At 38.4% G+C, this 22,256-nt stretch overlaps 1 protein-coding gene across 1 annotated transcript in view; it reads right to left on the bottom strand.

Moving 5' to 3' along the window:
* The window catches only part of slc36a1 (solute carrier family 36 member 1), a 55,195-nt gene extending 33,519 nt beyond the window's left edge, over positions 1-21,676 (bottom strand). The window contains 9 exon segments of the mRNA XM_042492810.1: positions 509-712; positions 714-737; positions 3,788-3,872; positions 4,208-4,297; positions 8,645-8,733; positions 11,413-11,503; positions 11,593-11,704; positions 14,470-14,600; positions 21,491-21,676. Of these exon segments, the coding sequence (XP_042348744.1) occupies positions 509-712; positions 714-737; positions 3,788-3,872; positions 4,208-4,297; positions 8,645-8,733; positions 11,413-11,503; positions 11,593-11,704; positions 14,470-14,506 (732 nt within the window). The 5' untranslated portion in view covers positions 14,507-14,600; positions 21,491-21,676.
* Positions 21,677-22,256: the final 580 nt, after the last annotated feature.

The raw sequence follows: 22,256 nt of genomic DNA, 5'->3' as shown, positions 1-22,256 counted from the left end.
TTAGAAGAAAATGTATTTTTATTAGTATTTAAACCTAAGTGTAGGTGTACTTTACTACTTTAAATACTTTAATACATTTCCCTGAAATTACATTAACTTTGTTTTAGTTTATTTAACTGAACATCAGTTTCACTCTTGCAGACGTTCTTCTTCTTTCAGCCTTTTTTGGCATCATAACTCCAGTCTTGTTTGTGTGCCAGAGTCTTTGCACACGGCACAAAACCTGCCCTTATATAGTGTTTCGGGGGCATTACCTGTGCTGACAGGTGACCTGTGATCAGTGGGATTCAGCACTGAGCTCACCTGCTCAGAGCAGATTTGGGTGGTTAAGAACATTTGGTGCATCTGGAGCTGATTTCTCTTATATTTCCTTTCAGCAGAAAATTAAGAGAAAAGTAGTAGTAGAATTTTGCTGCACGTGGCCAACTGTGTGCATGAAAACGCAGTCAGGCTAAGAAAAGCCCGAGCTGAGAGGCAGAGAGTTGATTCACACAGATGTGGTGCTCACCGTCAGCGAGTAGAAGTAGATGAGGATCAGGCTAGCCGTCATGACAAGGTTGGCCACCAGAGAGAGCGGAGCCAGGTACTTGAGGTCTGGGGTGAACACCAGCAGGATGATGGCGGGCAGGAAGCAGAGCATGTAGAGGCGCGAGTCGAAGCTCGGCACCAGGATCTGCGTCTGGTTGGTGTGGTTCACGTGGCAGTTGAAGGTGGGTGGCGTTGGCTGCTTCGACCACCTGGTGACGGCATGGGTGGAGGGGAGAAATGAGTCAGGTACTTAAAAAAAGAAACTTTCCACATTTCAGCTACTCTCACTGCTGTAATGAGAGCAAGACTCATTTCTCAAGTACTATGTAGGTCAGTGATACTCGACTTACGGCCTGCGGGCCAAATCTGGCCCCCGACAGGGAGAAAAAAGTGCTCCACACCCCCGACAGAGGTCCTAGCTGAGACCCTGGTGTCCTAAAATCCTAGAAAACTCCTGAATGTGCTAAAACCCTAGAAACATTCAGAAACACCTAAAAACCTAGAAAAGTTCTAAAAACCTAAAAAAAATGCTAAAATACTAGAAACGTCCTAAAATCTGAGAAAAGTGCTGAAATCCTAGAAATGTCCTAAAATCCTAGAAACGGCCTTAGATCCTAGAAATGTATATAAGGGCTGTTACAACGGTATGGGTTTCTGATATTGATAAAGCATTTTGTGTTTAAGCCTGTAAACTTCTATATGAATAAAGATGATTATTATTATTATTATTATTATTATTATTATTATTATTTATTATATTAAGCGTTGTTATTATTATTATCAAAATTTGAATTGTTTCAACTCAGTGTTGCACTCTGCCTGGTGCTTCATGTGGACACCACAGCAGACAGACACCACCATCTAGTGGTAAAACACTTTACCACACCTATAAATTCTACTGAGGAGCGCACATATTTCAGTAGTAACCAAACCAAATAAAAGTGTTCAATTTGTTTACAAGATCTGCTCAGCGGGAACTTGACATCAACACAAAAATAAAACTACAATGTGTAAGAGGAAAAAAATTCAAACCCTACATGATAAAATCCAGATTCTCAAATGAATCTAAGATTTAAGACAACAAAGACAAATATTTTCTCAAGCATCTTGCATATTTCTAACCTCTCTGGCCACACACATTTATTTCTGTGTAAGTCAGATAGTGCATGCAGAGTTTGGACCCTGGAGTGAGATATTTTACTGTTGATGAAATATTACATAAAAACACAGTGTGTGTCCAGCACACGCTCCCATGAAAATTTCATGTAAATCAAAGGATAAATGCTTTGTGCAAAAAGACAGCAAATGCAAACAGACATGGTTGTAACAGTATATGCATATAACTGGTTGTGTTGAGAGAACTGTCTGGCTGGGCTTTATGGCAGAACTTGTCATTCAAACAAACAAACAAAAAAAAAGAGTGGCGTTAAAATGTGTTATCACTCATAAATGCATAAACTTTTGAAAAAATCAAGCCGATTTGTTTAAACCTTAAACTGGTACTTTTACTTCTTAGCTACCATGATGTCATACAATTGTATTTATACTGTATGTTTTTAATCAGTGAGGCAGATACAGTAAATACATGATTATTTAATTAATGTGTTATTATTATAATTATTATTTTTAAGTGGTTGAAGTGGGGGAACCTGAGCACGAGGAGAAACCCCCCAAAAAATGAACAAATTATCCCCTAACAGTTAATCACATAGATGTTCAGAACATCCATGTGACTGATAATTTGGGGATAATTTAGAGTCCTTTTTTTATGTGGTTGAAGTGGGGGAACCTAAGCACCAGGAGAAAACCAGGAATTATAATAAATAAAATAATACATCACATAAAATAAACATCAACTAACAGAGAAAGAAAAGTATTTTTTAAAAAAGGAACAAAAAGTCTAAAACAGGCAGAAAGGCAGTTAAAGTACTAAATGAATAAATATACGAATAAAAGCAAAAAATAATTTAAAAAATAATATAAGAAGACGACATCACATTAGTGGGGATAAAAAAAAGATAAGATAAAAACAGATGAAGAAGAGAAAGATGAACAGGTAAATAAATTAAAACATGGAAAGAAGGCATGAACGGGACATTGGAAAAATAATGAACAGATAAATAGAGTAAGAGCAGAAAAAAGGAATAAAGAAAGAGAGATAGATAAATAAATAAATAAAGGTTACATCACATTAAAGCAAGTCTGTAAAAAGAAACTGTTAAAATTCCTTTAAATCCTGTAAATAAATATGTATTTGTAGCTTTACCAGATCATGCTGTTAGATGGATAACACTTGTCAAATTGTATTTATTTCAATTTATTCTGTTTAGTCCTCTCCCGCTGTTGTGGAAATCAGGATCCCCTTTAGAAGCTGAGTGTGTGTACACACATGAGGAATCTGAATCCGAGTTTTTCGTGGAAATCACTGTTATCGCTCTGCAGTAACCTGTTTATTGGTGTTGGGCGTGCTATGAGCAAACACTGAAACCTCCTCACTCTCTCCGTGAGTGCACGCACAAACGCGGGCGATGCTCTTTAATAACTGTGGGAACTGCTGTACATACCTGAAATAACCACAGCATCTAAACTGGGGGAATAACTGAAATCCACAATCAGAGCAAATTGATACACTTCACATTCACACCTTTAGATTTGTGCTAATGCATCAAATAAAGAGCACAGATTTATTCAGACGTGTAGAGCCGTGCAGGTCAAAGGTCAGAGGACACGTGTGTGTTAATACGGAAACAATGTCGCAGAGAGCTCTGACACGCAGTTAGTGCCTTTAAGTGTTTGAATAATGCTTTCATTTCAAGTTTAGGAAAACTGTCAGGTTCAGTGTCGGGACGAGTTATCACAATTATCATAATTACATATTTCAAAATATGTTTCAGAAGTATTATATTTTTAAGCACTTTCACCAAGTTTTGTTTATCTTGACAGATTTTTTTAACTCTTTTTTTGTTTGTTTGCTTTGCTCTTTTTGTTTAGTTTTGTTTTGTTTTGGGTTTTTTTTTTCAATTTTTCTGGTAATTGTCTTGCAACTTTTTACTAGTTCTTACTATAATTTCTATTTATTAACAACTTTGCTAACGGCCTGATGTAATTGAAACTTTTATTCTTCAACAGGCTTGTTTTTTAAGCTTGTTTTTTAAGTACTGTGTGTGTGTGTGTGTTATGTGCTGTGTGTGTGTGTGTGTGTGTGTGTGTGTGTGTGTGTGTGTGTGTGTGTGTGTGTGTGTGTCAGTGTGATCAGCACCTGCTTGACATTGTCGCTGAGGAAGACGAAGTAGACGCAGCAGAAGCCGAGCTGAGTGATGATTAGAAACACGTTCACCGTCCGTCTGTGGGAGAAAACAGAGAAGAGAGATGTTAGACAAAACATAATCATGCTTCAACACCAAATATTAAACCTGAACTCCAACTTCACAGAAAAGTTTATGGTGAAACTTTTTGTTTTTTAAAGATTATTTTTTATGGGGCGTTTTCCCTTTAATATATAGGACAGTTTCTAGAGAGACAGGAAGGTTGGGACAGAGAAGGGGGAACGACACGCAGCAAAGGGCCACAGGCTGGACTTGAACCTGGGCCGCTGCAGGAGCCTGAGGCATATGGGGCGCACGCTCCACCCCTGTGAGCTAGAGGTCGCCCCGACTCTGCGGTGAAACTTCTGTCTTACTTTCCCCACAGTGAGTGTCTCCTCAGCCACGACACGTTCTCCATCCCGTACTGCATCGCCTCGCCGTAGTTCAGAGATGGCCGGCTCATCCTGGACAGGAAATAAAGGCACATTTTTAATTGCTGATGCATTCGTCATTCTGGAATAAATTCTGTTTTTGGGGAACAGACTGCCACGGAGAAAGCCTCTAAACACAAGATCTGAGTGACTGAGTTCATACACGTATGTTGTCTGTTATTACTGAGTGTGGAAAGCAGGGGTATTCAACCAAAATTCAAAGGGGTCCAGTTGCTAAAATTTCCTCCCAGCAAAGGTTCAAACCTCATACCTAAAATCAGAATCACGATTAATCGAACATTTTTACCTCAATAACTATTAATGAATAATTATTTAGCTTTTTCTTTTTTTGTGGTTTGTTTTTTGCCCTCATAGTTCACTGACACAGTTTCATGTGACCATGGTGTGTTGGAGCGTAATAAACATATGATTTATTATTATTTATTAAACTTTCCAGCATTATATAAAAAAACCCTCAATTTTAAACAAACTTCAGGTAAATTTAAGCACATTGTGCTGATAATAGGCCAACCTCTCCTGACTGCAGGACTCTGACTTCAGCTTCTGTGGATCTTCTGTGTTATTAATCATCTTACTCAGGAATTAAAAACTTTTGAGAAGGCCTACTTCTCCTATAGCTGCCAACAGCCTGCCAACATTCGTATTTAGTAACGGGTAAAAATAAGGCAATGTGCCTGTGGCCCCCGGCCCCCAAAACATTGAGAGCTCAGCGCGAGCGGCTGGATGAGTCACAGAGCGATGCGTCCGGACTGTCGGACATGTCCGCGCGCTGGAGCGGGCTGTCAATGCTAATAAAGGTTAGAGATGTGGATCAAACAAATATTTGTAGGCTCAGTAAACAAACTGTGGCTTCGTTTCTGCCGGGGAAAAAGAAGAAGTGATGACTCTACACTAAAGAAACCTAAGAAACAGGAAGAGCTGCATTTTTCACATCAGCGTTTTTCTCTCTGTATTTCTCAGATCAACATGTGACTTTGGCTGTACAGGTCGTCTGAGACTCGCTGAGGAAGCTCTCCATTCATGCTCTCTCTGTTTAATCCTCTTTGGCATGGCAGGGCGGAGCTGGTGTCTATCTCGGCGTGAGCGGGTCAAAGGTCGGGAGACACCATGGATGTGCGCGCTGACTGCTTACAGCAGTGCCAACTGCAACACACACTAATGCAGATCTGATCAGCGGTAAAAGTGCGCACAAGTGTGTCAGTCAGCTTGGTTGTCACACACTGGCAGCTGTAAAACAGATAATGGATGTGGGTTTATTGCCTCATCAGTTCAGTTATATAATCTGATGGGTTAAATTTGGATCGGTGACAGCGTTTACGGCGCCGCCTCTGATTGGTGGGGCTGATCACAGGTCACAGGCACAGTAGCTGTGCTTACAGTAACAATGTTCCTTCCACCGAACTGAAATCACTCGGATAAAAGATTTCAATGTTACTGTTTACAAGTACGCTAAATAAAGTGATCCGATAATATGTGTGTTTACATGCTGCAAAGCATTTAAACAGACTTTTTTTGACTTTTTTGCAGCGTGAACCATCTAATCAAAGACACTGTAATACTACAACAGGGTCAGATTTAAGACTTTTTATGACTTTTTTAATGCCACTCAGAATGAAATATAAAACCAATTTTTAAATATTTTTTGTAACATAAACTTTTTTGGTGACATTCATGCCTGACAGATTAAAAAAATTATAATAATTAAAAAAGCAGGGCGTGTTACCAGTTATTTTAAAATTTTAAAATACATTGTCAGAAAAAAAAGGGTTCATAAAATCCTTTTCCTCATGTCCAGTTCATACTTGTTAAAGATTTAAGGCATTTCAATACCAAGTAAGGCCTTATTTTTTTAAGATTTATGAGTTTAATGCCTTTCAAGACCATGGATCTGTGGGGTACCTGTATAACAAATGATAATGCATTACAGGCTGCACCAATTTTATTAAATGACAGATGTTTCCTCAGTGTGCGCAGATTCTGTGTTGCTGAGACAGAAACAAGTAATGAAATTAAGTGTTCACATGTTTTTTTAGGCACTAATATTTCCCTATTGAACATATTATCAAAGGTTTAGACCACCCCTCACAGTGCGACCCAGCATCTTTGGACTGAGGAGGTTATATGAAGCATTCATATTCTGATTGGGTTATTATTCTGAGCTGACCAAAGTTTGAGCACAAAACTCAGTGCCCACATGCTGCTGATTACACAGTACTGAGTGTAATCTGTCAACCCGCCACAACAAACAGTCTGTGTTGGCACAGCAGACAGCAAAGTAAACAAAACGGCAGCGATAGCAGAGGAGAAGCTGTGGTTTTACAGCACTCACAGAGCTCGACTATCAGGCAGAAACAAGCCTCAGAGGCTCTGCTGCGAGACGAGAAATTATCTTCAGACCGCATTTTGGAGACAAATTAAAGCTGCGACAGGGAAAGATAAAATAATGTAAAACCCTGTGGAGAAGGACTGTCACTGAAGCCACTTTATCTGGACCTTTCGTCTGTCCAGTTCAGTGTTTTACACCACAGTAACCAGCTGGAGAAGAGAGGGGGGCCATGATCAAACTGTGGAAGCCACCACATCCCTCCATACATACTCTGACCGACAATAAATGAGGACTGTTTTTAAGATGTTTCACTGTTGAATGCTGAATTCCAGCAGGCCCGTCTGCGCTGCGTCACAGCCTAGGCACAACCTCAAGTGCCAATCGCGGACTTTCTAGTCAATGCTCGTGATTCCACCGGGCGCACCTCAGGGCTCTCAGCAGCGTCCCAGACCCGGCTCCCCGCTCTGCTGCACGGAGAACATGAGCCAAGTCTGTTTTTGCTGGAGGTGGACAGCAGTTGTGTCAAGCTGCACCCAGCAGATCAGAAAGTCATGCAGCAGTGCGTCATGTGGATAAAAGTCAAAATGAGAAATTCTGAGGCAAAAGCCCAGAAAAAATACAATGCATGTGTTTATGCTTTGATGGCTGTGGGATCAAAATCTGCACTTGTCGAGCGACTGCACTTTTTCTCGTCTTTTTGACTCACTGAAAGAGCTTACACACTACATGTCACATTCACATACTGGGAGCCGAGGCTACCGCACACGGTGCCTCCTGCTACTCAATAACCACTCATACGCACTCACACTCTGATGACGCAGCATTGGGAGCAATTTGGGGTTCAGTATCTTGCCCAAGGATACTTCAACATGTTGCCTGGAGGAGCTGGGGATCGAAGCGCTGAACTTCTGATTAGAAGACATCCCACCCTACCTCTCACACACAGCACATTTTTTGCACAAACTGGACAATTCACGTTTTTTTTAAACAATTTTGTTTATGAGGTGTATTTTAGATTTATTTTACACAATACTGCCAAAATGTATGCCATATGCAAGAACACAGCCAAAATTATCAAAAACTGAAGGATGAAAAGTGCATAAAACGCACCCAACAGTGCCTAAGGGTTAATTTGATTTATGTTTAATGACACTAATATAAGCAAATAAAATGTATAACCAAGAATTCCCCCTAGGTGGGTTGTAAAATGTCTCTAGCTGAGTAAAAAAAGGTAAAACTGAGGAGGAAATTATGTCCTCACTGCAACATGGTACCCAGCACATCATCTAACAGCAGGCAGCAAAATCAGGTGCTTCTCACCTCCAGGACAGAGACTTTTAAGGGACTTTGACTCTGAGAAAGACCCAGAGGAGCTGAAACATCTGTTTGCACTTTGAAACACTATAAATGGATCAGTGTGCTCCAGTTTTTTCTGCTCTTGGGAGGGCCTTGCTATTCCCTCTGTAAGGAGAAGGTGACATCCAAAAATGTTTAAACATTTCAGAGAAAAAACAAATGAGTGAAAATGGGAGAACTGGGAGAACTAGCAAGCCTCACTGAACTGACCTCTGCCTGAGCTCAAGTACCCCTGCAAGACCTCAGAGGGTGACTAAGGGTGTCTTCTTATTTACCTCTTTGGTTACTTTATTTATATATATATATATATATATATATATATATATATATATACATATATATATATATATATATATATATATATAGCATAGTAAAATAACTGGTACATATCAACAACAGTAAGAATACATCACGCCTGAGCATTTTTTTTGTATGTCTGTTGTTGTTTTATGTTTTTCTAAATTTCTTTCTCCACCCCCCCCCATGTTCGTCTTGCTTATAAATACCCTGTTTTTGTTGTTGTTTGTGTAATGCCTTTTAGCACTCACTTATAATAATTAAAACAAAATAAATTTAAATGTCAGTTATTTGGCTCCACTTCACCTGGCGTAGTTAACGTGACGGAGTTTCAGTGCAGAATAGTGGATTTCAGGTGTTTCAGGAGTGTTTTGACTCACTTTGCGCTGAGGTGGTGGGAACATTTCACCAGCAGCCTCATACAGTGGATCGCTATGCAGCCCATACACAGCAGGCTAACGGGTCCGAGCTGCAGACACAAACACAGATTCAAACACACGATCTGAACATTAAATGACACACTTCATGTTACATCACAACTCTGAAACAATAAGCTGGACGGGTGCATGGGATGCTACGATAGAGACTACAATACAATATAATACAACATGGAATTTCAGCTTGGTTTGGTAATTTATCAGTTAAAATCATAAATAAAAGGACTGGTCCACACAGCGATGAGATTCACCCGTGCAGTGAGGGAGCAGCACGTTTTGATCCGGTCAGTTTTCTGTGTCAGGAGAGAGAGAGTGAGCCCGGTTCGCCTCCGACAGCTCTGACACTTAATAGTTTATAAAGTTAGAAAAAAAAAAAAAAACTGACGGTAACACAGTACAACAATCTGTGTCCTGTGTTCAAAACTAGTCAGTTAAATTTCATTATGCGTCTGAAATGATGAGTGTCCTCATTCTGGAAGATGTTAAAATTCTCCTGCTCTGTGCTGCAGGACGGGGCTCCACTCAGGCTGAGCTGCAGCAGGCTCACCGTGCTGCTCACATTGACACCGAAATTACTCAACTCAGTAAATAATTTAAAAAATGAATAACCGCTGGCTAAAATGATCATTCCTGGCACTGTGTGTGTGACAGGCACAGCAGCATCACAAATACTGGAATTGCATTAAAAAAAAAAAAAGAATATCCGAATGCCTAATTTGAAAACCGAGTACCTACCCAATTAACGAATACCCGAATATTTTAATATTTAGGACCAGCCCTGCAACCCGATTTTTTTTCATAAAATTGAACTGTATGATCACCAAATCAGGCCTTTAATTGAGACAGGTGTTAATTTGTCAAAATGTGTCGCCACGACGGACAAGTTAAAGGGAATGGGCCTCTCACTGGGATTATATTACAACATGTCATCCATTTTTGAGTGAATCTCCTAAATTCAGGACGTGAGGAGGGAGTAAAATGAGAAGCAGAGTTTCATGTTTCTGAATGCACTTCACGTCTGTTTCTGCATGTTTTTATGTGGCAGCCTCTAAGTCCAAGACACATTTCCCTGGAGACAAATAAAGTCATCTTGACTCTTGAAACAGTTCATATAAGACTTCTTAAAAAATATTATTCCTATAAGGCCTTTAGGAGCCTAAATTCCCCTGTGAAACAGAAACAGAGCAGATGATTTACTGCCTAAATTCCCACATATCTAAAAGTGGAAGTGGCGACCTTCAGTATTTATCAGAAGTCTGAGGAAGAGCCTGTTGCTTGAAACATTTCGCAGCATTAAAGTCATCCTAACAGGAACTGCTTGGTGTGTTTTTGTTTCAGTATGACACTGAAACCTTTTGTTAAACTTGAGGATGAGACAAATTTAAGAGAAACTGTCCAAATAATTAGAGATTTACTTAAACTGAATGAGGCTCCATTACTTTGCTCTCAGGTCAGCTGCTGAACTGATGTGCATGTTGTAAAGAAAAAAGTATTCACATACAAGGAAACTGATTCAGAGTCCTGCAGAGATAATAAGTCATAAAAAAGAAAAGAGGGCTGACATGTGACATGTTATGTGGAATCAGCATTCAGCTCCTGGTGCACAGATGTTCGTGTAATTTTTCTGTTTGTTAACCATTTATTTTGAGAATAAACACGACGAGTAAAGTGCATGTCAGCGTTCATTTTCTCTGGCCTTTACTTCACCGTGTGACTTCACGTCACATGACGGCTCTGGATTTTGACTGTGGAGATATCTGCAGAGACGGATAAAAATACTTTTCCTATCTCACCACTTCGCCCGCATTATTTCACTTTGGTGCAACATGTAAATGTTTTCATACCGCTGCAACCGCAGCTCTCTACACGATCCTGTGAACGAGGCTCACAGCGTGACGCAGAAATGCTCCTGGAACATCACAAACACAAGCGAAGAAGAAAAAAATAAAAAGGGTTTCCAGGACTTTTCTATGACTTCAAGGCAAATTTTAAAGACCATACATTGTCTGAAACAACCATCCATACTCATCATCAGTTCTTTTTCATCATTATTTAATAGCTTTTTTAAAATATATATTATGTATTTGAAATTAAAACTAAATATTTAACTATAACTTTCTTAGGGACTGTTCTTTATTTTTAAGAGAAGAGAGGGTGGTGCTAAAAGGGGAAGAACTTTAAAATGTTTTTTTAAGCACTTACATTTTTTATGTAGCTTTAGAGGAGGGGCTTTAAAAAACTTTAAATGACTGCATTTTGTTTTTAACTTATGATTTTTAAAATAAATTGTTTTTCTGTAAAAGTTTTCAGTGATTTTTAAAGAAGAATTTTTTTTTTTTATATCTTTACACCTTTTTGTGTTTGTTTGTTTTTCTTTGAATTTTTTTGTGATTTTAAAAGAATTATCAAGAAAAATAAAAAATCTTTAGAAATCAGGGTTTGGAAGGCATGTTTTCTTTAAAAATCACAAACTTGACATGTTTGTTCAGACGTCACATATATTTTCATGAACATAACTAACCTCCCCTAACGGTAGTCCCTGCTGCTTTACTGCACAACCACAAAAAAATAAAGTGGACAAAATGCAGCAGCAGCCTGACCACATCTGTATAACGCCATGAACATCCGACAGGAGCAGGACTCTAATTGTGTGTCTCCAGACCTGTCATGTGACCGGCTGTGATCAGATAATAAAATCTGTGTGTACTTACCACCAGACCTGCGTTCTTTACAGCCAGAGGTAGCCCCAGCAGCCCCGTACCGATGTTCCCTTTCAGGAGGTGGATAAGAGTCTGACAAAAACTAGAAAACAAAAGAAATATCTGCATCAGGACCATACTGACTCATTAACTGATAGCTGCTGAGTGCATGTTAGATTTTAAAAAACTTACGACGTTCCTTGCCGTCCTCCTATCCTCTCATAGTTACGCTGGGGTCTGGAGGGTCCAGGAGGTGAGGGACAGAGTGCGTCCATTTCAGAGGGATTTTCAGAGAACAAGGAGCCTGAGGCGAAGGAGAGACAGGAGAGATTAAAATCCTTCTTCACCACACGAACAACCTCCTGACATCTCCCAGATGAGTCGCTTTCTCTGTGTGCCTGTGTGAGTGTGTGCGAGTGTGTGTGTGTGTGTATGAGTGTGTATGAGTGTGTGTGGGATTTATTATAGTGTGTCCGGTTTGACGTCACAGATAGGCCAGGGAACAGGCAAGTAAACAATCGAGACCAGCCTGCACAGTTGCTTGTAAAAACTTAACAGTGTTTACTTCTCTTATATATCCAGGCTGTCAAACGATATATGTGTATTCGGGCTGTCAAGCGATTCAAAAAATGAATCTAGTAATTACACACTCTGCGATTCATTTATCTAAATTAATTGCTTGCAGCAATTTTTGCAGTGAAAGTATTTCAAAATTTAATTCACATTTTAACAACAAATTCCACTCATTTATGAAGGTGTGCAGCTCCAGCATAATTAAAAACACGGTCCTGCAAATATTTCAAAATCAAATGTCTTGTGTCAACAACTGATGCGGTTTGATTATGGAAAAACAGGCCGCACTGCCTGCTCGAGCACCGCGTGATGGCTACCACGCTGGTGCAGCTCGCATGCTTGCAGTCTTTAAACAGACAGCGGCGCTGCTGCAGAGCTGCCTGCTAATGTAACTACTGTATTTCAACAATTAAAGTACACACTTGTGTATGGAGCTGTGCAGCCACTGAACTGTCAACAACACAGAGGCAGTGTGACCTGCTCAAGGCTTGCATTCCTCCACAAAAAACAAGCTGCGGTCAAAAAATCTCATCCACAAATTGTAAATGACTTTTCACAAGAGTCAACCTGCTCTGACAGACACCTGAAGTGGAAGTATTCGGGAGCACTTTGACCTGTTTACTTTTGGTCCCCACCCAGGTGTGACACATAAGCAATATCAACACGGGCAACGTCTTTCTGTTTGTAGTAGTCACTTAACCCTGAAGCACTGCTGCTAAAGTTTCACCAAGCGTCACCTAATGTTGATATTCAGCTATTCTGTATTTTCTGTTTATTTTAACAGTCATGCGCAAGTGCTAAAATGGCTTTCACTGATATTACAGACCACTGTTACAGTTAGTAAATGGTTCAAGTTATTTTCCTTGCCTCACAGTGATGCAAACAAACACTTACCAGTGATTATCTTAAGTACATATTACTCCAGTGATGAAACAAATCCATGTCATAACCATTTCATGTCAAAAGTCCAGTACTTAAGTAAAAATACTGATTCTCCAGTTCATGGAAACAGCTGCTGTGATAAACAGTGATTGAATCAATCAATGTGCGAGGTCCAGTATTTTTCTTATCGGGCATCTGAAAAATATCATTATTTGTTATTTCATGACACAGCTGTGATGTGGAAATTAGACTAATCTTAACATATGCCACTATTGTCAACACTTTTAACCATCTGAAAGCTGTGCAAATTGGCCTGATTTCTATCAGAAACAGGATAAGTTCTTTAAAATTTCAAGAAAATGACCTAAAATTTAGCATAAAAAAATTTAAAAAGCTTTTAAAAAACTAAAAAACCCAAACAAACCCAACAAAACAAAAAACAAACATAAATATATCGATAAAATATTTAAATAATAATAATAACATTAATAATAATATTTTCCCTTTTAAAGAAATATTATTACGTTAGAATAAACCTTTCTCTCTCACATTTAAAAGTAATTTTCAGGTCATTTTCGTTTCATCTTGTCTAAAGTGTTGCAGTTTGTGGGACAAAGGGTTACGAGAAAACTATTAAAATTTTAATAAGACCATTTTTTTAACATTTATTTTGGGGGTAAATAAATTGTCATTGTCATTATAATAAAAACATATTTATAAATTAGTTGTTAGATTAATTAATTAAAAAAATGATTGGGTGCAGTCCTATTCTCAATATCACAGGAAGAACCTAAAACGTTCAGAGGGGAATAATTGACGAAAACTAATGTATATTCTGATATAAGGTTAGGACTAAGGGTCAAAATTAGCTTTGACTTTTTTAGGTCAATGAAATCACTCCATGCCTTTCAGTATTGTTGGTTCAGTCAGAATATATTGATGCAAAACAAATGCACATTATTTGTTTTGGCTGTTTTAAAATGAGAAAAAAACAGAAAGGCTGCAGCTAAACTCGCCTGGTCACTGCTTGAACAAACAGTCAGCGGCTTCGGTGGAGCTGACTTTAGTGTCTTGTGACTCTAATCATCCTTTTGCACACAGACAGAAACTGTTAGGACATACAGTCAGTGTGGGAGGGATGAAGAGCAGAGTATTCATTGTTGCATCAGCAGGCAGAATCTCTGCTTACAGTGTGAAAACTCAGACTGAAGTGAAACTGAGGCCCATGTTGAGACTGCTTGATTTTGGGGAGGTATTGTATACGAACACACTCTCCCAGTGTTGCTCTGGACTCTGAGTATCACAAATAATTTGCTGTTATGGTTGATCTCAGGAAGAAATCACTGAATAAATAAATCACAGGTACACTGTTTTTATCACGATATGTTGAATATTTAATTGACGGTTGTGACCTGCTGCCGGACAAGACACCGGCCGCGCCAAAACAACGAAAGCTGCTTTGATGATTCAGTGTCTGCCTGCCAGTTGGGATTACATGTAATCCCACTGTGTCTCACTTTACATGAGACCATGTGCAACATACTCACAGTTCAATGCTGTTTGTGACCAAAGAATAGAATTATAATAATAATTTTACAATACTGTTTTCATTACCTTCACCTCGGGTGTCTACGTCGCTGGAGGCCATCATGTTGGTGGTTTGGTGGGCGGCTGGGCGTCGTCGCTCGCAGCCTCGCAGATCCTAATGCTGGGAGATCAGGGAGTGCAGCATTGACGGCTACCTGCTAAAAAGCACAGAGACAATTCAATGCAAGACTCTGTGAATCCAAACTGAGCTGAGCGAAGTCAAATACCACAATATTCTTGACCAAATACCACAATCTTGACATGCAATGAGATTGTAAAGCTGATGATTGCTGCATTCACACAATATTTGCATAATGAGATTTTCGACAAATAATCAACAGCATTATGGATATAAGGACTTAATGGGTTTGTTTGTTTGTTGATTAGCTTCTGTATTAAACTGTAGCTACTCCTCTCTAGGTCTCCATTATTTTCATTAACAATACTTCATTAACTACAGTACATAAAATCACACCCATAACATTCATACTCACAGTACAACTAAACTTATTACAGGACCAACACAAACTCAAAAAACATATGCATACAGAAGCTCTAAATAATGATTTAACTCTTCAATAGTTGAGAAAAGAACGTACCTGCACACTTATCCACTAAATTACAAGAAAAATTGGATGGATTATACATAGTTTTCTACACCTTGCGTTCCTTGTGTAAATAGATACAATCTTAACTTTTTGTGAAAACATATTATACTTTCATAACACCTGGTAATGAATTCCAGGTCACCACTGCTCAATAACCCACTGTCCTCTGTATCAAACTACAGCAGGGCAACAGAAAACAACTCTCTGATGAATGTCGAGTAGAGTTATGATGTCTGTCCGTAAGAAAGAAAATGGCAGTTGACTATAAAGTATTTCAGGAGTTTTAGTTGCCGCAGCCTTTAAAATCAGGGATTTACTAATGATTTTACAAACATGATATCAATAAAATATCAATATATTGCTCAGCCCTCATTCCAACTTACTTTATAAAGGCAAAGTTGCAACAATTGATGGTGAAGAACTTATGGCAACAAAGACTGGCTGCTGCGTTGTCTAATGCCGCCTACGTCTCAGCCAAAAAGTTGCACTTGAACACACCATAAAGACTAAACCCAACGACCAACTAGCACGTACCCACTTAAAAAGATCCAAACCTTTGTCATTTCCTTTAGTCACTTATTATCCCTTTAATAACATGAATAAATTCTAAATCATAGTGGTTTCAAAAGGATTTTATAAAATGAAATCAATATATATTATGAGTAGGGCTGAAAATAATGAATATTTTCATCGTTGATTTATTTTCTCTATCAGTTTGAGATCAGATCCCTTAAATTGCTCTGCAGCCTTTCCTCCCTCTAACACCATGTGCTTCTGGCTGACAGTTTGATGTGTTGGATGGCCTTTGAGCAAGGCACTTAACGCGCTGAGCCACGGTGTTACATAAGAGCAGCTGAGTGCAGTAAGTTCAGACAGAGTGCGTGAGAACGTCTTCATGACCTGTTGTGTTGCTGCTGCTGCTAATCACTCAAGGATTTGTTCAGTCTTCGCTCTACACCTGCTGATTCACTGCAGCCACGACAACAGAGAGGTGTGAACTATGCTGCCATTTTTTGCCACAATTTAAAGTGTTTGCATTTTCCAGCACTGATAAGTTTTCGTCTAGTGAACACACTTAATCTTCTTATCACAGCATTAGTGTTTGGTGTGTAATGAGTTCAGAACAACTTGTGAACCTGGTTGCTATTTACTAGGGCTGCACCTAACGATTATTTTTTCAATTAATCGATTAATCCATCACTTATTTTTTTTAATTGATCTAACTATTATTTTTTTATTACTCAATATATATAGCAACAAGTTTATTGAAAATAACATTTTAAAACCTGTCATACATTGCAGGGCATTATTCCCCAACAAAAAACAGCCCAGTCTTAACTGGTAATCTGTGTTTTACAGTCTGATATAAAGTCTCTCCAAAACAAAATTAATGCAAGAGCTTGTTCCACTCAAGTAAAAGGAATGTAGTGTAATCTACATTTAGCAATCCAACAGCAAAATAAATAAAACAATGTAAAATTAAGGTTACTTAACAAAACAGTTACTCTTTGTTAAAGTAAAAACCTCAAATCTAGCAGCCCAACAAAACATCTTACAGTAAAATTAGTGAAATTTGAATAACACTATAACTTTTCTCTAACAGAAATAATTAAAACTATTTCATTCTTCCTGCATCAAAACAGTCCAGCTTTAACTTTAAGGCATATCGCTGCCTGCTGATGTAAGTGCTGTATTTTCATATTTATAAGCTCATATTCCACTCGTTTATGAAGATATACAAGCTCCTGCACAGCTGACAACCCCCGTCCTGTAAATGTCTGAAAATAAAATGCATTGTATCAGCAACTGATAGCATTCTGTCCGCAGAGACACAGGCAGATAGCTTTTGTTTTGAAAGGGAAGCAAGGAAGTTGAGGTAAAACAAACACCTTTAAATACAAAGGTGTTTGTTTGTTTGTTTGTCTCTCTCTGTCATCTCTGTGACAGAGAGAGACTTTAAACTGCAGTATTAAGTGGCACAGAGTCAACAAACGCGAGCATCACGCGTAAAAAAACGGCAAGCCACCATTTCTCTAGATGTTCTGCAGCTGACACGCAGCTCAGACGCGCCTGACACGCGCTGCTCAGGCGAGCAGTGTGCACGCTCTAACCTGATACACGAGCGCCAAAACAAGAAACAAGAAACAACACGCCCGGTGCTGCTCACGCTCTCATAATGCACGCTGTGTGAAACGGTGCGATGCGTCCACTCACGTTACGTGAATCGATGTATTCACGTAATCTATTACATCAACGCGTCGCTCCAGCCCTAATATTTACAGCATGAACTTAAACGCTCCTTCAAAAATCGAACAAAACACACAGATTAGCACTGTGTGTGCAGTAAAGCCAAATAATGATGTACTTTTAAGAGAATCCACAAGCCCAGAAACATGATTCCCCCTGCAGGCAGTTCCTCTGTGACAGTTCAGTACTCAACTTACGGCCCTGGGTCCAAATCTGGCCCCCCATAAGGTGCTGGATGGTCCCCCAACCATTTTCTGATTCACAATAAAAATAAAATGTTTGTACTTTTAGTATACATAACATGCTAGAGTGCATAAAACAGCATCAATTTATTTATGTTAAAAAAATGTGTCAGTGGAGGATCCCCTGCCCCCCACCCTGACAGAGGTCCCAGCAAAGATCCTAGAAACATCCTAAAATCCTGGAATTGAACTGGAATCCTAGAAGGGCCTAAAATCCTCGTCACTTCTTAAATATCCTAAAATCCTGGAGACTTACTATCTTAGAATTGCCTAAAATCCTAGAAATGTCCTAAATCCCTGAATCGTCCTAAAATCCTAAAAATGTCCTTTAATCATCGTAAATCATAAAAAAAATGTCCTAAAATCCTAGAAACATGTCGGGCCTGCTGCGACTGGCCTCTGGCCTCCTGTCATTTTGTAAAAGTGGCCTCCAAGCGAAGTAAGCGGAGTGTCCCTGCTCTGAGGGATGAGTCGACTTTCAGCGGCGCTTCAGTGAGCGTGCAGAAAAGTCATGTGACTTTCACAACAACCACAAAGAGACTGTGAGCAGGCTGCGGTCTCTGGATCATGAGCCACTCAGCCACTTTCACATTGTGCCGAGACATGAGAGGCCCAAACGAAGCACCATGGAAATGCAAATAGCACGGTGAGCGATTTCTGGCTGCAGCACTTTAAACTGAAACAAAAAAAGCCATTAAGATGTTGAGCATCTTTCTAATGCGCAATGACAAATTCATTACTTATCTGTCAAAACAAAAACTAATTTCCTTCAGAGAAAAATAAACTGCAGCCTCTTCAGCAAAGGTCAGCACAACATTTTCAGACTCTGAATCATAAATCTTTACTTGATAATGTTGCACTGGTTTTACAGCCAGCTGGCTCAGTTAAATATCATTTATTCTCTCATTTATTCTCAGTTAAAAGTCATTACATTCTACAAGTTTTTCTCAATCTGTTGATTCGTTATCTGCTGCTGAACATCATTTTTTCCTACCACTGTCGTATTTTATTTGTATGTATACTTATCAGAGCTGCAGCTAATGATTATTATTCATTATCGACTGCACAGTGTATTTCCAAAACTGGTGAAAATGCCCTATTTAGTATACTGGAGATTTCTTTGACCTTGAAATATTTCCTTTTATGATTGTAAAGTCGTCTACAGGCCTACTGGATGAAATTCAACTTCACTGCTAAGAGATGCATGTTGGATAATTTGCATAATTAGTATAATAAGCTTAAAAAACAAACATCCAGTCTCATGTGAACATTTTGTCTTTTGTGTGTCAGTCTCTTCATGTACCGTCTCACACCTGCTAATTTAAACTCCAAAAATCACCTTCAAAAGGCGACTAAAGGCCAATAATAGTTATTTCCTGAAGTGATACCCTTTTTTTGTACACAATGTATTAAATTTTGCTTATAAGGAAAGGTTGCTAACAGATGAATTTCTGGACATCAAAAACATGTACTTAGACTCTTACATTAACTGTCTAAGTTAACCATAAACAAAATTAAAGTCAATTTTCTTCATTTTGGTGATTAATAAGCTTACTGAGCGAATTAGAAAAATTGCCCAACATGCAAGTCTTGGCAACAAAGCTGAACTTCATCCACTCCGCCCATAGATGACATTTCAATCATACAAAGTTCATAGGAAACAATATTTCTAGGTTTGACCATTGAACACCTGGATTAACATAAATTTCCTTATTCTGCGGTCAGACGCCTTTTACAAGCATTTCAACCTCTCAAAGTGAGAAAACTGGTTTGACTTCTTTTGAACAAATGGGGGAAAATACTTGGCAAGAAGAGGCCTGCAAATTGTGAAAAACTAAACAAAAACAAAAACAAATGAGGGAAACAAATAAACAATTTGAATAAATAAACAAATACTTGACAAACATATTGCATTGCCCTGTCTTTTTCAGTCCTTTCTGACTGAGACTGAAAGTGAAACCATGGTTAAGTTTCACTTTAAGTCTTGATTACTTTGTGAACAGATGTTTTGGTATAGTTTTGCTGGTCACCAATCAATCAATAAGTCAGTATGTTAACCATTTTCCATGAAACCATGCGATAAAAAAGGCTTTCTCCATTATTTCAAGGTTTCACAGATACAGTTGAAATACTGTATAACTGATATACAAATGGTCTTTTTGAGGGTGAAATAGTCATTTGATATTACTTATTTTACACAACCAACAGTCCAAAATCCTCAAATGTTCCTTTTACAAAGTGATAAAACAGAGAAAAGCAGCAAATCCTGAAATACTAGTTTTAAATGCAGAGAAATCCAAGTACATGTTACTCTCCGCCTCCACCACTGACTCTGACTTTCCTACCATTAAATCTTTAAATGGGACATATATTATTCCTACTGAGTCATACAAATACGACCTTGGCTTGAAGATCCATATTTGACATTTGACCCAAACATTAAACTCGGCTTCCTGTATGTAATTAACCATTTGAGACCTGGATGGACATCACTTTACTTGTGCTGCATTCAAATGCCTTTAACAAGTATTTAAACCTTTGAAAGCTGAACAAATTGAGTATATATATATATATATATATATATATATATATATATATATATATATACACATTAAATAAATAAATAAATAAAATAAATTTGGGAAAAGTGAGACAGGGGTGGGGATATGTCAGTGTTACTTTTATGTACTCCTTTAAAACTTTATTATTACAGTAGTTTTTGCAACTTTATTTTATGGCAGGAGCTACTTTATTTGCAACTGGAGATCATTTAATAATTTTGTATTTTAGTAGTTTACAGTAGTTTAGGAGATTTCTAAATATGGAGATATATATTGTGTATACAGCCCTAAACATTGTGATATTAAATTTTGTTTTCACTGTTTCATGTTGTTGTCATGCTGGTGTTTACTTTATTTTACATTATAACAGTATTTTATTAAACTTTATTATAAGAGTAGTTGATGTAACTTTATCTTATTTAAGAACTTTGTATTTTAGTAGTTTACAGCCGTTTAGAGGAGATTTTAAATATCAATACCTAAAAATATTGTGACATTATTTAAAAGCCATATATCGCCCAGCCCTAAGTTAGATTATAGGCACATGCTTACCCACACACGCATGCACACAAACACACACACCTTGCAAACATCCTTTTTGATTGTGTTAACTGACCTGTTTTCACTGTTCTTATTTCATGTTGTTGTTGTCATGTTGGTGTTTATTAGTTTTGTCAATGCCCTGTCTTTTGTCTTGCAATAAAAATATACAACAAAATAGAAAAAAGAAAGGGTCTGAATGTCAATAATAAACCTGACATTGAATGCATCCTCCAGTGTTTACTGATGATAAGATGAAACAGCACATCCTGTGTACGCACAGGGCAGATGACAAAACTAAAATCCGTCTCTTTATGTTCAAAATGGAAAAAAACACAAGCAAACATTGCAGATCTGCCCAGGCAAACAGTACAATCTCCACTTTTACAAACGTGCTAATCTTGACCAGAAGACAGTGTGTGAGTGTCTCTGTCGCTTCATTGGACCGGCTGATAACACAAACAGCCAGGACAAACATCAGTGATGCGATCTGCCAGGAAACTGCACCATCAAATGAGCTTATGATTAATGGTGCTGCGCTGGGAGAGCTGTTAAATTAGACTGTGAACACACACACACACACACACACACACACACACACACACACACACTGACAGACTGAAATAGCAAGAAAGGAAGACGTGGGCCAAAAATGGGAGTTGGTAGCGTTAGGTTGGACGTGTTAGCATGAAGATAGCTAGCTTTATTTGACTCATTTCGACGCAGCAGCTCGGCTAACGCTATGTGTCATTTAGCGATGTTAGCTAACGTTAGCTATGATATATGTTCCGATGCCATCTTTGTGTCCGTAAACACCCCAAAGAAACGGCGCGGGTGAAGAGCCACCTACCTCGGGGTTGTTTTCTGTCCTCTCTCGGTCTCAGGCCCGGCTGTAGCAGACGTTAACGCCTCCGCGGACCGTTTATTTCCCTCTAAAAGCCGTCATGTCTGGTTGAATTCAGCGGGGGAGACGGAGCCGTGATTGAACGCCGGACAGTCGGCGGCTCTGCTGCTGTTCAGCGCCGCGTCCGCGAGACAGGGGTGTGCTCACGTGACCCGCCCGACGCGCTTATGTCACGTTCTCTCGTCTGTGTTCGACGTTCTGTTGCCATAGATACAGATTATATGTTTGAAATATTGTTGTGTTTAGGCTAGTGCGCTAGAATAAACAAAGGGCTCTGGTTTGGGCTAAAGTTTTAACATGATGATGATAATAATAATAATAAATAATAATAATAATAATAATATAATAATAATAATAATAATAATAATATCTATCTTTTAAAAGTATTACTTGTTCTTATTTTCAGTTTTTTAATCTCCTTCCACTTGGCACTTTCACTTATATAATGTTGTACTGTATTAATAATTAAAGGTTGAATAATAATAATAATAATAACTAGGGATTTTAAATTTATTTCATTTAAGATAATTGGAAAAAAGCACGTTTGGAAACTTGTTCTTGTTTTTAGTATTCTTAATTTGTCTCCACTTTCACTTGAATTTTGTATGTGCAGTCTCTTGAGAATTAGACCCCGTGTCTCGGTGAATAAACAAAGGTAGAAATAAAATATATAAATAAACAAATAAATGATAAGAATAAAATAAAATAAAAT

Source organism: Plectropomus leopardus, chromosome 9 (genome assembly GCF_008729295.1).
Source record: "Plectropomus leopardus isolate mb chromosome 9, YSFRI_Pleo_2.0, whole genome shotgun sequence".
NCBI classification, from domain to species: domain Eukaryota; kingdom Metazoa; phylum Chordata; class Actinopteri; order Perciformes; family Serranidae; genus Plectropomus; species Plectropomus leopardus.
This window is presented reverse-complemented; position numbering and strand designations above follow the sequence as displayed.